This window comes from Pseudophryne corroboree, chromosome 11 (assembly GCF_028390025.1).
Source record: "Pseudophryne corroboree isolate aPseCor3 chromosome 11, aPseCor3.hap2, whole genome shotgun sequence".
In the NCBI taxonomy this organism is placed as follows: Eukaryota; Metazoa; Chordata; class Amphibia; order Anura; family Myobatrachidae; genus Pseudophryne; species Pseudophryne corroboree.
The window spans coordinates 325,404,428-325,422,128 of record NC_086454.1 but is presented as its reverse complement, the minus strand read 5'-3'; the positions used below and the strand labels follow the sequence as shown (position 1 = coordinate 325,422,128).

Below are 17,701 nucleotides of genomic sequence, written 5' to 3'. Positions count from 1 at the left end.
GTGATCCCTACCCTGCGTCTCCCCTCACTCTACCAGAATAATGGGAGATCCCTACCCTGCGTCTCCCCTCCCTCTGACTACCAGAATATGGGTGATCCCTACCCTGCGTCTCCCCTCCCTCTGTCTACCAGAATATGGGTGATCCCTACCCTGCGTCTCCCCTCCCTCTGACTACCAGAATATGGGTGATCCCTACCCTGCGTCTCCCCTCCCTCTGACTACCAGAATATGAGTGATCCCTACCCTGCGTCTCCCCTCCCTCTGACTACCGGAATATGGGTGATCCCTACCCTGCATCTCCCCTCACTCTACCAGAATAATGGGAGATCCCTACCCTGCATCTCCCCTCCCTCTGACTTCCAGAATGTGGGTGATCCCTACCCTGCGTCTCCCCTCCCTCTGACTACCAGAATATGGGTGATCCCTACCCTGCGTCTCCCCTCCCTCTGTCTACCAGAATAATGGGTGATCCTTACCCTGCGTCTCCCCTCCCTCTGACTACCAGAATAATGGGTGATCCCTACCCTGCGTCTCCCCTCCCTCTGACTACCAGAATATGGGTGATCCCTACCCTGCGTCTCCCCTCCCTCTGACTACCAGAATATGGGTGATCCCTACCCTGCGTCTCCCCTCCCTCTGACTACCAGAATATGAGTGATCCCTACCCTGCGTCTCCCCTCCCTCTGACTACCAGAATATGGGTGATCCCTACCCTGCGTCTCCCCTCACTCTACCAGAATTATGGGAGATCCCTACCCTGCGTCTCCCCTCCCTCTGACTACCAGAATATGGGTGATCCCTACCCTGCGTCTCCCCTCCCTCTGACTACCAGAATATGGGTGATCCCTACCCTGCGTCTCCCCTCACTCTACCAGAATAATGGGAGATCCCTACCCTGCGTCTCCCCTCCCTCTGACTACCAGAATATGGGTGATCCCTACCCTGCGTCTCCCCTCCCTCTGACTACCAGAATATGGGTGATCCCTACCCTGCGTCTCCCCTCCCTCTGTCTACCAGAATATGGGTGATCCCTACCCTGCGTCTCCCCTCCCTCTGACTACCAGAATATGGGTGATCCCTACCCTGCGTCTCCCCTCCCTCTGACTACCAGAATATGAGTGATCCCTACCCTGCGTCTCCCCTCCCTCTGACTACCAGAATATGAGTGATCCCTACCCTGCGTCTCCCCTCCCTCTGACTACCGGAATATGGGTGATCCCTACCCTGCATCTCCCCTCACTCTACCAGAATAATGGGAGATCCCTACCCTGCATCTCCCCTCCCTCTGACTTCCAGAATGTGGGTGATCCCTACCCTGCGTCTCCCCTCCCTCTGACTACCAGAATATGGGTGATCCCTACCCTGCGTCTCCCCTCCCTCTGTCTACCAGAATAATGGGTGATCCTTACCCTGCGTCTCCCCTCCCTCTGACTACCAGAATAATGGGTGATCCCTACCCTGCGTCTCCCCTCCCTCTGACTACCAGAATATGAGTGATCCCTACCCTGCGTCTCCCCTCCCTCTGACTACCAGAATATGGGTGATCCCTACCCTGCGTCTCCCCTCCCTCTGACTACCAGAATATGAGTGATCCCTACCCTGCGTCTCCCCTCCCTCTGACTACCAGAATATGGGTGATCCCTACCCTGCGTCTCCCCTCACTCTACCAGAATTATGGGAGATCCCTACCCTGCGTCTCCCCTCCCTCTGACTACCAGAATATGGGTGATCCCTACCCTGCGTCTCCCCTCCCTCTGACTACCAGAATATGGGTGATCCCTACCCTGCGTCTCCCCTCCCTCTGTCTACCAGAATATGGGTGATCCCTACCCTGCGTCTCCCCTCCCTCTGACTACCAGAATAATGGGTGATCCCTACCCTGCGTCTCCCCTCCCTTTGACTACCAGAATATGGGTGATCCCTACCCTGCGTCTCCCCTCCCTCTGACTACCAGAATATGGGTGATCCCTACCCTGCGTCTCCCCTCCCTCTGTCTACCAGAATAATGGGTGATCCTTACCCTGCGTCTCCCCTCCCTCTGACTACCAGAATAATGGGTGATCCCTACCCTGCGTCTCCCCTCCCTCTGACTACCAGAATATGGGTGATCCCTACCCTGCGTCTCCCCTCCCTCTGACTACCAGAATATGGGTGATCCCTACCCTGCGTCTCCCCTCCCTCTGACTACCAGAATATGAGTGATCCCTACCCTGCGTCTCCCCTCCCTCTGACTACCAGAATATGAGTGATCCCTACCCTGCGTCTCCCCTCCCTCTGACTACCAGAATATGGGTGATCCCTACCCTGCGTCTCCCCTCACTCTACCAGAATAATGGGAGAGCCCTACCCTGCGTCTCCCCTCCCTCTGACTACCAGAATGTGGGTGATCCCTACCCTGCGTCTCCCCTCTCTCTGACTACCAGAATATGGGTGATCCCTACCCTGCGTCTCCCCTCCCTCTGACTACCTGAATATTGGGTGATCCCTACCCTGCGTCTCCCCTCCCTCTGACTACCATAATATTGGTGATCCCTGCCCTGCGTCTCCCCTCTCTCTGACTACCAGAATATGGGTGATCCCTACCCTGCGTCTCCCCTCCCTCTGACTACCAGAATATGGGTGATCCCTATCCTGCGTCTCCCCTCCCTCTGACTACCTGAATAATGGGTGATCCCTACCCTGCGTCTCCCCTCCCTCTGACTACCATAATATGGGTGATCCCTACCCTGCGTCTCCCCTCCCTCTGACTACCAGAATAATGGGTGATCCCTACCACTGGCTATTTATATGGCGTGTGACCATCTCCATCCTCTGACTACAGTAATTCTGGGTGATTCCTGCCAGCGCTTGCTGAATAATAGGTATATGGCCTTCCCCTGAGACGCCTGTTATGTGCCTGACCTGGGAATGGGGGTGGGAGGGCTGAGATGATCAGAGGTGTATATAATTCCCCTGGGGCAGGAGAGAGTTAAACGTTTCCTGTCATTTGTTATGAGACTTCCTTGTCTGTCAGATACCTCTGATGGATGTCAGCCGGTCTCTGCTCCCATTACATAAACTATGCACATTCTTCCAGCCCGCTTGTCCGTATCCTGCGCAAAAACCCTGACTTACCTTCTCCTTTATACGCTTTGTGAGGTGGGGCAGCGCCTGTATGGTGCCGCATTCCTCCGGTGTGTTCAGTGCAGTACAAACATAAGTGACTTTGGCTTAGGACACAATAGGGAATGGCTTGAAGGAAATAAACATGAATATACTGCTGAGGTATGTGGCATAAAGTGTTGGTGCTGTGTGGTAGCACGTAGTCTGTGTATATGTATGTATGTATGTATGTATGTATATGTGTGTGTATATGTGTATATATATATATATATATATATATATATATATATATATATATATATGTATAGATTTCTATATGTGCTAGGGATCTTATAAGAACAAAAGTATTTTCTAACTCACTTCAGTGGAAGTTTATGACTCCATTGGGGAATTTTTTTAGTTGTGGAAAAGTGCTACATTACAGTCCCCTGCGAGAGGGAACCGTGGTAAATACTCTAGCTGAGAGTACAAGCCTTTAGGGAAAGTGATGCAGTAGAGTTCCCTGTATGAGAAAACCGTGGTAATACTGTAGCTGAGAGTCCCGTCGTTTGGAAAAGGGCTACAGTACACTCCCCCGTATAAGAAAACAGTGGTAATGCTGTAACTAAGAGTACCGCCTTTAGGGAAAGTACTGTACAGTACAGTCTCCCGCATGAGAAAACAGTGGTAATGCTGTAGCAAAGTACCGTCTTTAGGGAAAGTGTTACAGTACATTCCCCCACATGAGAACACAGTGGGTAATGCTGTAGCTGAGAGTGCCGCCTTTAGGGAAAGTATTACAGTACAGTCCGCTGAGTGATGAAACAGTGGGTAATACTGAAGCTAAGAGTACCGCCTTTAGGAAAAGTGCTACAATACAGTCCCCCATGGGAGAAAACAGTGGTAATGCTATAGCTGAGAGTACCGCCTTTAGGAAAAGTGCTACAATACAGTCCCCCATTGGAGAAAACAGTGGTAATGCTGTAGCTGAGAGTGCCGCCTTTAGGGAAATGCTACAGTACACTCAACGTAGGAGAAAACAGTGGGTAATACTGTTGCTGAGAGTACCGCCTTTAGGGAAAGTGCTACAGTACACTCCCCCGCATAAGAAAACAGTGGTAGTGCTGCAGCTGAGTGTACCGCCTTTAGGGAAAGTATTACAGTACAGTCCAATGTGTGATGAAACAGTGGGCAATACTGTCGCTGAGAGTACCGCCTTTAGGAAAAGTGCTTCAGCTACAGCATTACCACTGTTTTCTCCCATGGGGGACTGTACTGTAGCACTTTTTCTAAAGGCGGTACTCTCAGCAACAGTATTGCCCACTGTTTCATCACACATTGGACTGTACTGTAATACTTTCCCTAAAGGCGGTACACTCAGCTGCAGCACTACCACTGTTTTCTTATGCGGGGGAGTGTACTGTAGCACTTTCCCTAAAGGCGGCACTCTCAGCTACAGCATTACCACTGTTTTCTCCCATGGGGGACTGTACTGTGAGTGCCGCCTTTAGGGAAATGCTACAGTACACTCCCCCGTAGGAGAAAACAGTGGGTAATACTATAGCTGAGAGTACTGCATTTAGGGAAAGTGCTACAGTACACTCCCCTGCATGAGAAAACATTGGGTAATACTATTACTGAGAGTACCGCCTTTAGGGAAAGTGATGCAGTACAGTACGCCCGCATGAGAAAACTGTGGTATGTAATGCACCCAGCTACATATAGGTACCTGTCCATACTCTGACCGGAGAGTATGTAATGCACCCAGCTATATATAGGGGCCTGAATATGTAATGCAGCAAGCTATATATAGGTACCTGTCCATACTCTGACCGGAGAGTATGTAATGCACCCAGCTATATATAGGGGCCTGAATATGTAATGCAGCCAGCTATATATAGGGGCCTGTCCATACTCTGACCGGACAGTATTTAATGCACCCAGCTACATATAGGGGCCTGTCCATACTCTGACCGGAGTGTATGTAATGCACCCAGCTATATATAGGGGCCTGAATATGTAATGCAGCCAGCTATATATAGGGGCCTGTCCATACTCTGACCGGACAGTATTTAATGCACCCAGCTACATATAGGGGCCTGTCCATACTCTGACCGGAGTGTATGTAATGCACCCAGCTATATATAGGGGCCTGAATATGTAATGCACCCAGCTATATATAGGGGCCTATCCATACTCTGACCGGACAGTATTTAATGCACCCAGCTACATATAGGGGCCTATCCATACTCTGACCGGAGAGTATGTAATGCACCCAGCTATATATAGGGGCCTGTCCATACTCTGACCGGACAGTATTTAATGCACCCAGCTATATATAGGGGCCTGAATATGTAATGCAGCCAGCTATATATAGGGGCCTATCCATACTCTGACCGGAGAGTATGTAATGCACCCAGCTATATATAGGGGCCTGAATATGTAATGCAGCCAGCTATATATAGGGGCCTGTCCATACTCTGACCGGACAGTATTTAATGCACCCAGCTACATATAGGGGCCTGTCCATACTCTGACCGGAGTGTATGTAATGCACCCAGCTATATATAGGGGCCTGAATATGTAATGCAGCCAGCTATATATAGGGGCCTATCCATACTCTGACCGGACAGTATTTAATGCACCCAGCTACATATAGGGGCCTATCCATACTCTGACCGGAGTGTATGTAATGCACCCAGCTATATATAGGGGCCTGAATATGTAATGCAGCCAGCTATATATAGGGGCCTATCCATACTCTGACCGGACAGTATTTAATGCACCCAGCTACATATAGGGGCCTGTCCATACTCTGACCGGAGAGTATGTAATGCACCCAGCTATATATAGGGGCCTGTCCATACTCTGACCGGACAGTATTTAATGCACCCAGCTATATATAGGGGCCTGAATATGTAATGCAGCCAGCTATATATAGGGGCCTATCCATACTCTGACCGGAGAGTATGTAATGCACCCAGCTATATATAGGGGCCTGAATATGTAATGCAGCCAACTATATATAGGGGCCTGTCCATACTCTGACCGGACAGTATTTAATGCACCCAGCTATATATAGGGGCCTGAATATGTAATGCAGCCAGCTATATATAGGGGCCTATCCATACTCTGACCGGACAGTATTTAATGCACCCAGCTACATATAGGGGCCTGTCCATACTCTGACCGGAGAGTATGTAATGCACCCAGCTATATATAGGGGCCTGTCCATACTCTGACCGGACAGTATTTAATGCACCCAGCTATATATAGGGGCCTGAATATGTAATGCAGCCAACTATATATAGGGGCCTGTCCATACTCTGACCGGACAGTATTTAATGCACCCAGCTATATATAGGGGCCTGAATATGTAATGCACCCAGCTATATATAGGGGCCTGTCCATACTCTGACCGGAGGTCATATCTCCTGTATACCTCCTGTAGGAACGATTGCCCCGCAGAGCTCCTAGTCAGGGTGGAGATGAAGCACGTGCCGGTCGGTAATATGGCGCTGACCGCACACAATAGTACATATTTATTCAGCACTTTAGTGATAACCGAAGGTGCCGTTTGTAAACTGGTAGAAAAGGTCAGAATGAACGTTCTAGGTAGAGGTCATCTGTAATACGCTGATAATTATCACATTACAAACAGCCACACAACTTTCTTTTCTGATCCAGGTAATGCGGAGAAGCCACTTTATTCCTAGCGTTAGGAGGTAATCCCCATAGGAAACAAGCATTTAAAATGATAATCAGACTTGGCACACAGGACACGATGGGGGTTGTAATTCCTCCGAGTTTCTTTCTAGATTCCTACTAGAATGATCCGTCTCATGAAAAGCGTTTAATATAAAGGTGTACCGTCGCCGAGTATCTTGGCATAATTGTACAGTAAGTAAGCGTTAATAATAAATAAGGTTTTATTCCTGAGAACGCAGTTTACGGCAATTGATTGACTCTAAGCCACGTAATAAGCTGTACTGAAATACTGTCTCTTCCTAACTCGCTCTGTAATAAGTGCGCCGTCTCTGATAATTACTGATGATCAGGCCAGTGGGGTCTTCTATCTGCACGTATTTACCAACAACTCTCTTCCTTTCCCCGTATACAGGCAGAAGAGCAGTGCGAGCTGAAATCCGTGGAACAAGATGACGAGCTTACGCCGCTACCCTCCAAAGAAGCCAGCCGCCTTAGCGAGGACAACTTAATAAAATATTTACACGTGAGTATTTACTTCATTAAGAAGAGAATTAAAAACGACGAGATAAAGCTCTAATTGTTACCCCTAATCGATAATCCTGTTACAAGGTTTATATTCACCATAAAGATAAGTCATTATGTGACACGGAGTTTAGCCTTTAGATGATCCATCATTGCTTGTGTTTGTATTAGAGGGTAATTATCAGGCGTCTAGTTCCTGGCCGCCCTGACAGCCATAGACCAGGCGTAAAAAGCCAATTCATCTGTAAATAATACAGTATATGATTGAAACTCATTGTATTTCAGAACACCGCAGACTCCTGGGGGTTTATTTACTAAAGTTCCGATTTTTATTCGATTTTTTTTGTTTTTGTTTTTCTAAGTGGCAACAAAGGAATTTACTAAGTACAAATCTCGGCAGTGTTTGGACTATTTGTAATGGTTTTGACGGCAAAGTTCAGAAATACGATTGAATAGCCCATCGGTCAAACGCGGCTTTTTGTTCATACAACACGGGAATTTACTATTCATTCGTATTTGGGTGTTAGTCTCTGAATGCTCAATTGCGGGTGTATTTTTTTGCGATTCGTTAAAGAAAAGCAGCAAAAAAATAGACCTGCTTTTCCTGGCGAGTTTGGATTATCATGCACAGATCAGTGAGATCTGTGCATGGTTATCTATGGGAAAGGGTCTATTTAGTGTAAAAATGTAAAGAAAAATTTGCGTGGGGTCCCCCCTCCTAAGCATAACCAGCCTCAGGCTCTTTGAGCTGGTCCTGGTTGTAAAAGTACAGGGAATAAACTGACTGGGGACAAAAATATGGGGGACAAAAAATGTAGGGGTCCCCCGTATTTTTACCACCAGCGCCGCCGGGCTCCACTAGTCAGAGAGATAATGCCACAGCCGGGGTACACTTTTATATTGGTCCCGGCGGCCCTAGCATTAAATCCCCAACTAGTCACCCCTGGCCGGGGTACCCTGGAGGAGTGGGGACCCCTTAAAAAAAAGGACCCCTTCCTCCAGCCACCCAAGGACCAGGGGTGAAGCCCGAGGCTGTCCCCCCATCCGTGGGCGGTGGATGGGAGGCTGATAGCCTTTTGTGTAAAAAAAAGAATATTGTTTTTTGTAGCAGAACTACAAGTCCCAGCAAGCCTCCCCCGCAAGCTGGTACTTGGAGAACCACAATTACCAGCATGTGGGGGGGAAAACGGGCCCGCTGGTACCTGTAGTTCTACTACAAAAAAACAAAACAAATAAAAACAAAACACGCACACCGTGACAGTAAAACTTTAATGTACATACATGCACACTTACATACACACATACTTACCTATGTTGACCCGAAGCACTCGGTCCTCTTGTCCAGTAGAATCCAGCGGTACCTGTAAATAAAATTATACTTACAAAGAATCCGGTGTAGATCGGTCCTCTTCTTAAAAGTTATAATCCAGGGACTTGTCACCGCTGACAGCCCAGCCGACGCAGCCTCTGGGCTGTATTCAGGAGCAATGGCAAGCAGATGCAAAGCCTTGGGGATCCCACCAGAACATATACACCCTCTGCGGACTGAGCGGCCATTATGTGGCCTGACCCTATATCTGTGATACGCCCCGCACGGTGCATGTAGTATAGTGCATAGAGTATGTGCAGGGATTATACATGAGGAAGCACATTATAATGCCTCACTTCCCTCTATAGCGGCTGTCAGGGCTCAGTGATATCTTATTACCGTGTCTGGATTGTGCGCTCATCACACTATCTCTCCCGTGTAGGTGAATACAGAGAGCGGACTGTCAGAGTGCTCGGTGCTCCAGCGCAGGGTGAAACATGGCTGGAACGAGTTTCAGGTTGAGAATACGGATCCCGTGTGGAGGAAGTACCTGGGACAGGTGCGATACATTACTATGGAGCCACTGAGGCATCCTGTCTTCTCTTCCCATATCATCCCACAGTTGAATGTACAGTAATATGGAGCATATGGCATAACAGCACAGCATATAGGGGATCATTCCGAGTTGATCGCTAGCTGCCGTTGTTCGCAGCGCAGCGAATAGGCTAAAAATCGGCATTTCTGCGCAGCGTATGCACCGCAATGCGCACGCGTGACGTACGGGTACAAAGGCATTTGTTGTTTTGCACAGGTTCTAGCAAAGTTTTCAGTCGCACTAACGGCCGCAAGAAGATCGACAGGAAGGGGGGTTTCTGGGTGTCAACTGACCGTTTTCAGGGAGTGTTTACAAAAACGCAGGCGTGTCTGAAAAAATGCAGGCGTGGCTGGGTGTTTGACGTCAAATCCGGTCAGGAATAGGCTGAAGTGATCGCAAGCGCTGAGTAGGTTCAGAGCTACTCTGAAACTGCACAAACTGTTTTTGCAGAGCTCGGCTGCACGTGCGTTCGCACTTCTGCTAAGCTAAAATACACTCTCCAGTGGGCGGCGGCATAGCGTTTGCACGGCTGCTAAAACTAGCTAGCGAGCGATCGACTCGGAATGACCCCCATAGTGCTACAATGTTGTGCAAGCTGTTTCGCTATGATATTATAGCACAGGCAAAAGCACATCTATGGAATAGAGATTGGAGGCGAATTGTACTTAAATGGTAGATGATCCTTTATGCAATAAGAAATGACCGACACCTTGTGCCTCTAGAACGGAGGTAGGATGAGATAGTGATTAACGAGATCGCTGAGGAACTTTGTGTTAGTAGATCCTAGGCCTAGAGGCTGACCAATGGATCCCACATTCATGAGAAAAGTATGTACGATGGTGGTTCAATAAATAAGGTAACAATACCTCTCACTGCGTATATTTATGTAACTCGTACATACACGTATAATCAATCGTATGGCCTGGGTACAGATTATTTTTTCCATATAGTCCCCATGTTTGTCTAAGCATTTGTTCCGATGTTACCCCAAGGCATCCATCCCAACATAGAAGAAATCGGTGTCCAGTTCCTGAAGCCAGGACATGGCGGCTTGCTGAGCTTCACCGTCTGTTGCCTGTCACTCGGGTGCTTCTTCAGTGGTCCAAAGAGATAATAATAATTCTATTTATATAGCGCTCTTTCTCCAATAGGACTCAAGGCGCTTTACAGATACATAGCATAATATAGTACAGAAAATAATGAAGTACAGAGCCGCTTTTCATAAAATACAGAAGCATGGAGATACTTAAGGGACATTATGGAAATGCTGAGTAAACAGGAAAGTCTTGAGTCTACTTTTGAAGGATTCTATAGTTGGGGCCTCTCGCACTGTGCGGGGAAGTGAGTTCCATAGAGTCAGAGCCGCATGACTAAAAGCTCCACCCCCAGATGAATTACGGGAGATTCTAGGTGCTGCTAAAAGTCCTTCATCTACAGATCGCAGTAATGGAGTGGGGCAGTATGGGGTCAGTAGCTGCTTCAGGTACCTTGGGCCCTGGTCATGTAGGGCTTTGAAACTCAGTAAGCCAATCTTGGAGATGATGCGCCATCTTACAGGCAGCCAGTGAAGGGAGTAGAGGATGTGTGTTATGTGGCTGGAACGTGGCTGGTTGGATAACAGCCTGGCCGCTGTGTTTTGCACCAGCTGTAAGCGGTGCAATTCTTTTGCTGGGAGACCAAGGTAGAGGGCATTACAGTAGTCTAATCGAGATGATACAAATGCAGATGAAGATCACTCGGTGCCCGGCCAGGGCAGTAGGCAGGATGGTCCAGTACCTACCAATAGTAGCGCAGTAACAACTCACGCGTGCGGTTGGCTGAGTGTGGGCAGGTGTTTTCGTGCAGCAATACGAAGCCTGTTTGCAGCAACGTGAGATGGCGTTATCACCGTACACCTGGACAAGTTGGCGATGAATGTCAGCTGCTGATGTGCCCTTTAGACACAGAAATCTGATCACACTACGCACCTCAATGTGTGACCATGTTTCCACCAGCCCCGCCATCTTACACCTGAGACAGTATGACTGATATGAGGCGTGGTCTAACGGCCATGAGTGGAAGCTGTGGTCTACATGCTCTGGCCTGGTGGGAAATTAGAGTGCAATACACACGTGAGAGGTCTTGTTACCTTACTTATTGAACTTGTATCTACAGATGCTCCTCACTTAACGACCTACCTGTTTAACAACCGCTCACGACTAGCTGGAAACGGCACTTTACATTCTTCATTATTTTGGTACAACATTTTAACATTATTTGCTGAGTGTATTTTTATGTCCTGTAATACCGTACAGTGGGGGTCATCCCGAGTTGATCGCTCGCTAGCAGTTTTTAGCAGCCGTGCAAACTCTATGCCGCCGCCCACTGGGAGTGTATTTTAGCTTAGCAGAAGTGCGAACGGTTGTATCGCAGAGCGCCTGCAAACATTTTTTCGTGTAGTTTCAGAGTAGCTCAAAACCTACTCAGCGCTTGCGATCACTTCAGACTGTTCAGTTCCGGATTTGACATCATACACCCGCCCAGCCACGCCTGCGTTTTTCCTGGCACGCCTGTGTTTTTCCGAACACTCCCTGAAAACGGTCAGTTGCCACCCAGAAACGCCCACTTCATGTCAATCACTCTGCGGCGACCAGTGCAACTGAAAAGCTTCGCTAGACTCTGTGCAAAATGGCATCGTTGGTTGTGCCCATACGTTGCGCGTGTGCATTGCACCGCATACGCATGCGCATTGCACCGCATACGCATGCGCATTGCACCGCATCCGCAGAACTGCAATTTTTTAGCCTAATCGCTGCGAACAAATGCAGCTAGCCATCAACTTGGAATGACTCCCCGTGTGTAAGAGTTATGCAAAGTAAAACAATGACTAGGTTGGAGATTCATTTGGACCTTTATCTTTATTCAGAATAAAGAAAAACAATTATGTGTATTAAGTATGCAGCTCCTCTCTTAACGACCAGTTATCTCTTAACCATCGATGTGACTGTAGTGCAAATGATGTATCAGGTTTTGGAGAGAGATAAAGTGGAGAAGCTGCCTAAAGCAACCAATCAGCTGCTGCCAGTTCAAATACTGTGCTAGATAAATGACAGCAGCTGATTGGCTGCTTTGGGCAACTTTCTCTCTCGAAGGCTTCATACACCTCCCCCTTAGGATTTATTACACACGAAGGTTCTGAACATCATGACACTATTGACATCTGCTCTTTTCTCTAGTCTTTGGTTCCATATTTGCCTGTAGTCCTTTCAGTAGGACATTAAGGTACTGGATGCAGCTAATAATACCCGGCCTGTTTATTTTAATGAGCGTGTGACGGTGCATTATTGAGGGTTTATAGAGAACATTGAGATAATTGGTTTCTTTCCCTTCATTTCCTCAGTTTACAAATCCCCTCATCCTGCTGTTATTGGGCTCTGCCCTGGTCAGCGTCATAACGAAGGAGTACGAGGACGCAGTCAGCATTACTGTGGTAAGTGGACGAGTGCCGGGCAGCCATGTTGGTTACTGGCAGAGACAGGCTGCCCGGGCAGCCATGTTGGTTACTGGCAGAGACAGACTGCCCGGGCAGCCATGTTGGTTACTGGCAGAGACCGGCTGCCCGGGCAGCCATGTTGGTTACTGGCAGAGACCGGCTGCCCGGGCAGCCATGTTGGTTACTGGCAGAGACAGGCTGCCCGGGCAGCCATGTTGGTTACTGGCAGAGACCGGCTGCCCGGGCAGCCATGTTGGTTACTGGCAGAGACAGGCTGCTCACCTTCATTCTCATTTGGGTTCAGCAATACATTTATACAGCTTCTACAATCCAGGACAGAAAACATCGGTGGCTATTTACCATTTTGTGTGAATATCAGGGTGCAGTGGCTTACACCAGCCTGTGGGAAGAGTAGGGAGCGTCGGGGCTTTCCATCGCAATTCTATTATTTGGGACGGGATAATTTGCACAAGGTGAATGGGGCGAGAGGGTGCTGTTACCAGAATATCCCTTGCATTGCCAGGCCAGGGGAGCAGAACCTTTCCCTCCCTCCCTCCCTCCCTCCACCTCTGAGGTCCCGGACATTTGTCTCCGTCAGTTGTACGAGTGTCGGAGGGCTCGTTTGCACATCTTGTAATACATTCCTTCTAGCCACATGTACAGGTACAGTTCCGCAGTTTTTGTGCGATACGACTTACAAGATTGCCTAACGTGGGAACGCCATTTCTTACCGCTTGCTAGGAAGAGCAGAGATGGAAATGCTGCATCCATGTTTAGGAAGAGGGTGATCAGCATTTCTTAAAGGAGATAAATAAGAGTTTTATAAAGCGTTTTGCAGGTAACCACATAATGTGATGCTAACAAAGGTCCTGTTATTGTGGTGCATTGTATTTGCTCTAGTGACTGTATTCCATGCGTGCTGTGGAAGCTGAGATCAATAGCTGCAACCTGACTGCACAATAGTTTTCCAGTAGTTTCCAAGCAGTAGGAGCTGGCATATGATAGATCACAGACCTGACCCTACTGTTTATTGCACCAAGTCTGTCACCAAATTCATACAAACCTAGAAATATAGTAACCAGATCCCATGCTGCGTTATTGTCAGCCCAGCTCTGGAATGTACTGCGCAGCTCTTACTGTTGTCTGATGAGTAACCAGATCCCATGCTCCGTTATTGTCAGCCCAGCGCTGGAATGTACTGCGCAGCTCTTACTGTTGTCTGATGAGTAACCAGATCCCATGCTCCGTTATTGTCAGCCCAGCTCTGGAATGTACTGCGCAGCTCTTACTGTTGTCTGATGAGTAACCGCCCCCCATACTCCGTTATTGTCTGCCCAGCGCTGAAATGTACCGCACAGCTCTTACTGTTGTATGATGAGTAACCGCCTCCCATACTCCATTATTGTCAGCCCAGCGCTGGAATGTACCGCACAGCTCTTACTGTTGCCTGATGAGTAACCACGTCCCATGCTCCGTTATTGTCAGCCCAGCGCTGGAATGTACTGCGCAGCTCTTACTGTTGCCTGATGAGTAACCACGTCCCATGCTCCGGTATTGTCAGCCCAGCGCTGGAATGTACTGCGCAGCTCTTACTGTTGCCTGATGAGTAACCACGTCCCATGCTCCGGTATTGTCAGCCCAGCGCTTGAATGTACTGCGCAGCTCTTACTTTTGCCTGATGAGTAACCAGATCCCATGCTCCGGTATTGTCAGCCCAGCGCTGGAATGTACTGCGCAGCTCTTACTGTTGCCTGATGAGTAACCACGTCCCATGCTCCGTTATTGTCAGTCCAGCGCTGGAATGTACTGCGCAGCTCTTACTGTTGTATGATGAGTAACCGCCTCCCATACTCCATTATTGTCAGCCCAGCGCTGGAATGTACCGCACAGCTCTTACTGTTGCCTGATGAGTAACCACGTCCCATGCTCCGTTATTGTCAGCCCAGCGCTGGAATGTACTGCGCAGCTCTTACTGTTGCCTGATGAGTAACCGCATCCCATGCTCCGTTATTGTCAGCCCAGCGCTGGAATGTACTGCGCAGCTCTTACTGTTGCCTGATGAGTAACCACGTCCCATGCTCCGGTATTGTCAGCCCAGCGCTTGAATGTACTGCGCAGCTCTTACTTTTGCCTGATGAGTAACCGCATCCCATGCTCCGTTATTGTCAGTCCAGCGCTGGAATGTACTGCGCAGCTCTTACTGTTGCCTGATGAGTAACCGCGTCCCATGCTCCGTTATTGTCAGTCCAGCGCTGGAATGTACTGCACAGCTCTTACTGTTGCCTGATGAGTAACCGCATCCCATGCTCCGTTATTGTCAGCCCAGCGCTGGAATGTACTGCGCAGCTCTTACTGTTGCCTGATGAGTAACCACGTCCCATGCTCCGTTATTGTCAGCCCAGCGCTGGAATGTACTGCTCAGCTCTTACTGTTGTCTGATGAGTAACCTGTCTCCTTGTCTTCTCCTAAGGCAATCCTCATCGTGGTGACAGTGGCCTTTGTGCAGGTGAGTACTCTCCTGTCTGGGAGGGGTACCTGTAAAGGGATTTTATACGGGATATATTTAGGGTTTGTGCGTATTGACACAGGAACAAATTGTTCTTATCTCATACTGTCCTGTAAAATAAACATCTACCTGCACCGCTTCCCTGCCAAGTATTTACTAAGCTCTCAGTACTCTGTATTCTCTGTGCTTTATATATGTATGTTATTAGTCGGATTGGGATATGGCCTCGTCTGTACTCCACAGTACATGTCAGTACCCCAGGGCATCGCTGAAAGGATGGAGTCACCCCCAAGCACTTCCCGAAGCCCCCTATATAGGAAAGACTCTGCTGTATGGACGCACATATACGTATAAATGAGCTCAGTTGATATTAAATATTCAGTTTACGTTGCATCTAATAGCACTGGTGGAATAGTGCAAAGTCCTCTACGTCTTGTGCTTCCGTAGTTTTATTAGTAACATTCAATAAACCAAAAGGTCACATGAGGCCGGAAGGCAGGAGGAGGCAATCGTGACCTGTGCATTGCTGCAGTCTAAGAATCAGCGTGTTCCATTTACTCTGTAGTACACACATATATAGATATCGCCATCATAAGTGTAAGATGTTAGTAAGAGCGACACACCTGTAAGGAGACACATTGGTGTAAACCCCATTCTCTTACTCAGCGTCAGATCAGCAATCTGACGCTGCTTTATCCGTATGATACAGGTGCAGGAATGCGCAGTAACATGTAGGGAAAGTAGTTGTCTAATTGTCCCTATATTTTTGCCAGGAATATCGTTCAGAAAAGTCTCTTGAAGAGTTGAACAAACTGGTTCCACCAGAATGTAATTGGTGAGTAGTACACGGAAACACGGAGTTCCCGGTACAGTCATGTGACCAAACTGCATCCTGCATTTGTTCTAAGACTTTCCCATAACCAGGAACAGCCAGAGGGCCCGTTATATTCATGTAGAACGTTTAGTTCCTCACTCTTGTCTTGGTGGCCCTGCTTCTAGTACTGTGGCCCCTTCTCACAGTTATCCAGCACCCTTCCAGACACTGCAGCTGTGGTAATACAGTTCCACCATTCATTATATAACATGATACTGGTGCTGTGGATAATGGTGGTCATTCCGAGGTGTTCGCTCGCTAGCTGCTTTTAGCAGCATTGCACACGCTAGGCCGCCGCCCTCTGGGAGTGTAACTTAGTTTAGCAGAATAGCGAACGAAAGATTAGCAGAACTGCTACTAAATAATTCCTTCCAGTTTCTGAGTAGCTCCAGACCTACTCACAGACTGCGATCACCTCAGTCCGTTTAGTTCCTGGTTTGACGTCACAAACACGCCCTGCGTTCGGCCAGCCACTTCCCCGTTTCTCCAGACACTCCCGCGTTTTTCCCTGACACGCCTGCGTTTTTTAGCACACTCCCGGAAAACGCTCAGTTACCACCCAGAAACGCCCCTTTCCTGTCAATCATTCACCGATCAGCAGTGCGACTGAAAAGCGCCGCACGAACACCAGCAAATCTACTAAGTTTTGTGTTAAATAACTTGGCGAATGCGCTCTGCGCACCATGCGCATGCGCTTTTAGCAACAAATCGCAGCATAGCGAAAATCGGCAACGAGCGAACAACTTGGAATGACCCCCTATGTTATATATACAGGAACATTATCCTGGTTCCCTGATCCTATCTATAGCTGGTTACACCCTGTAACTAACCTCTGAGTGATCCTGTTACCTGCAGTATTGTCTCCAGGAAGTGGTGTAACCCCCCCCACACACACCACACCATTATAAGCTCTCACGATTGTGGTCTATGCAACGTACAATGGATAATCATATATATCTGACATCTGACATCATTAAGGATGTTTCACGGACCAGTTCACACTTATTATTTCCCCATTATCCAGCAGAGCATAAAATAAACCCTGTGTAGTAAATCAAGCAGATAGCGGGATAGTATGTGATCACATATTAAATATAAAGTTTTTGCAATCTGGGCGACTTCCAGGAACAATAATTATGTAATATTTACTTACTACAGATAATTGCTACAGATCACCATGTGTACCTCACCTATATACTGTATATGCCATGAGTGTGTTCCCACGGTATGTTAATGCGCTGTGTCTCTCTGCGCAGTATCCGAGAAGGGAAATTGCAGCACCTGTTGGCCCGAGAGCTGGTCCCGGGGGATGTGGTGTGTCTGGCAGTCGGGGACCGGGTCCCAGCGGACATCAGGCTGATAGAGGTAATGTCCAAATACAAATCTGGATTCACCAATGAGGTACCTTCGCTATGTGATGTTCAGAGCCACCTGCGATGATTGGACGTCACCCTCTGTTAATCATTTTTCATTGAACAGATAATCACAGTAGTGACCTAGGGGGTAATTCAGAGTTGATCGCAGCAGCAAATTTGTTAGCAGTTGGGCAAAACCATGTGCCTAATTCAGACTTGATTGCTCGTTAGGGGTTTTTTGCACTGCTGCGAGCAGATAGTCGCCGCCCATAGGGGAGT

At 48.2% G+C, this 17,701-nt stretch overlaps 1 protein-coding gene across 2 annotated transcripts in view; it reads left to right on the top strand.

The window, feature by feature from the left end:
- ATP2C2 (ATPase secretory pathway Ca2+ transporting 2) overlaps positions 1-17,701 on the top strand; it is a 147,293-nt gene that overhangs the window by 50,266 nt on the left and 79,326 nt on the right. For both annotated transcript variants that reach the window (XM_063945715.1, XM_063945716.1), the window contains exons 2-7: positions 7,202-7,312; positions 9,063-9,179; positions 12,595-12,684; positions 15,158-15,193; positions 15,967-16,028; positions 17,324-17,432. In XM_063945715.1, coding sequence (XP_063801785.1) covers positions 7,202-7,312; positions 9,063-9,179; positions 12,595-12,684; positions 15,158-15,193; positions 15,967-16,028; positions 17,324-17,432 — 525 coding nt within the window. The remainder of the gene's footprint in view (positions 1-7,201; positions 7,313-9,062; positions 9,180-12,594; positions 12,685-15,157; positions 15,194-15,966; positions 16,029-17,323; positions 17,433-17,701) is intronic.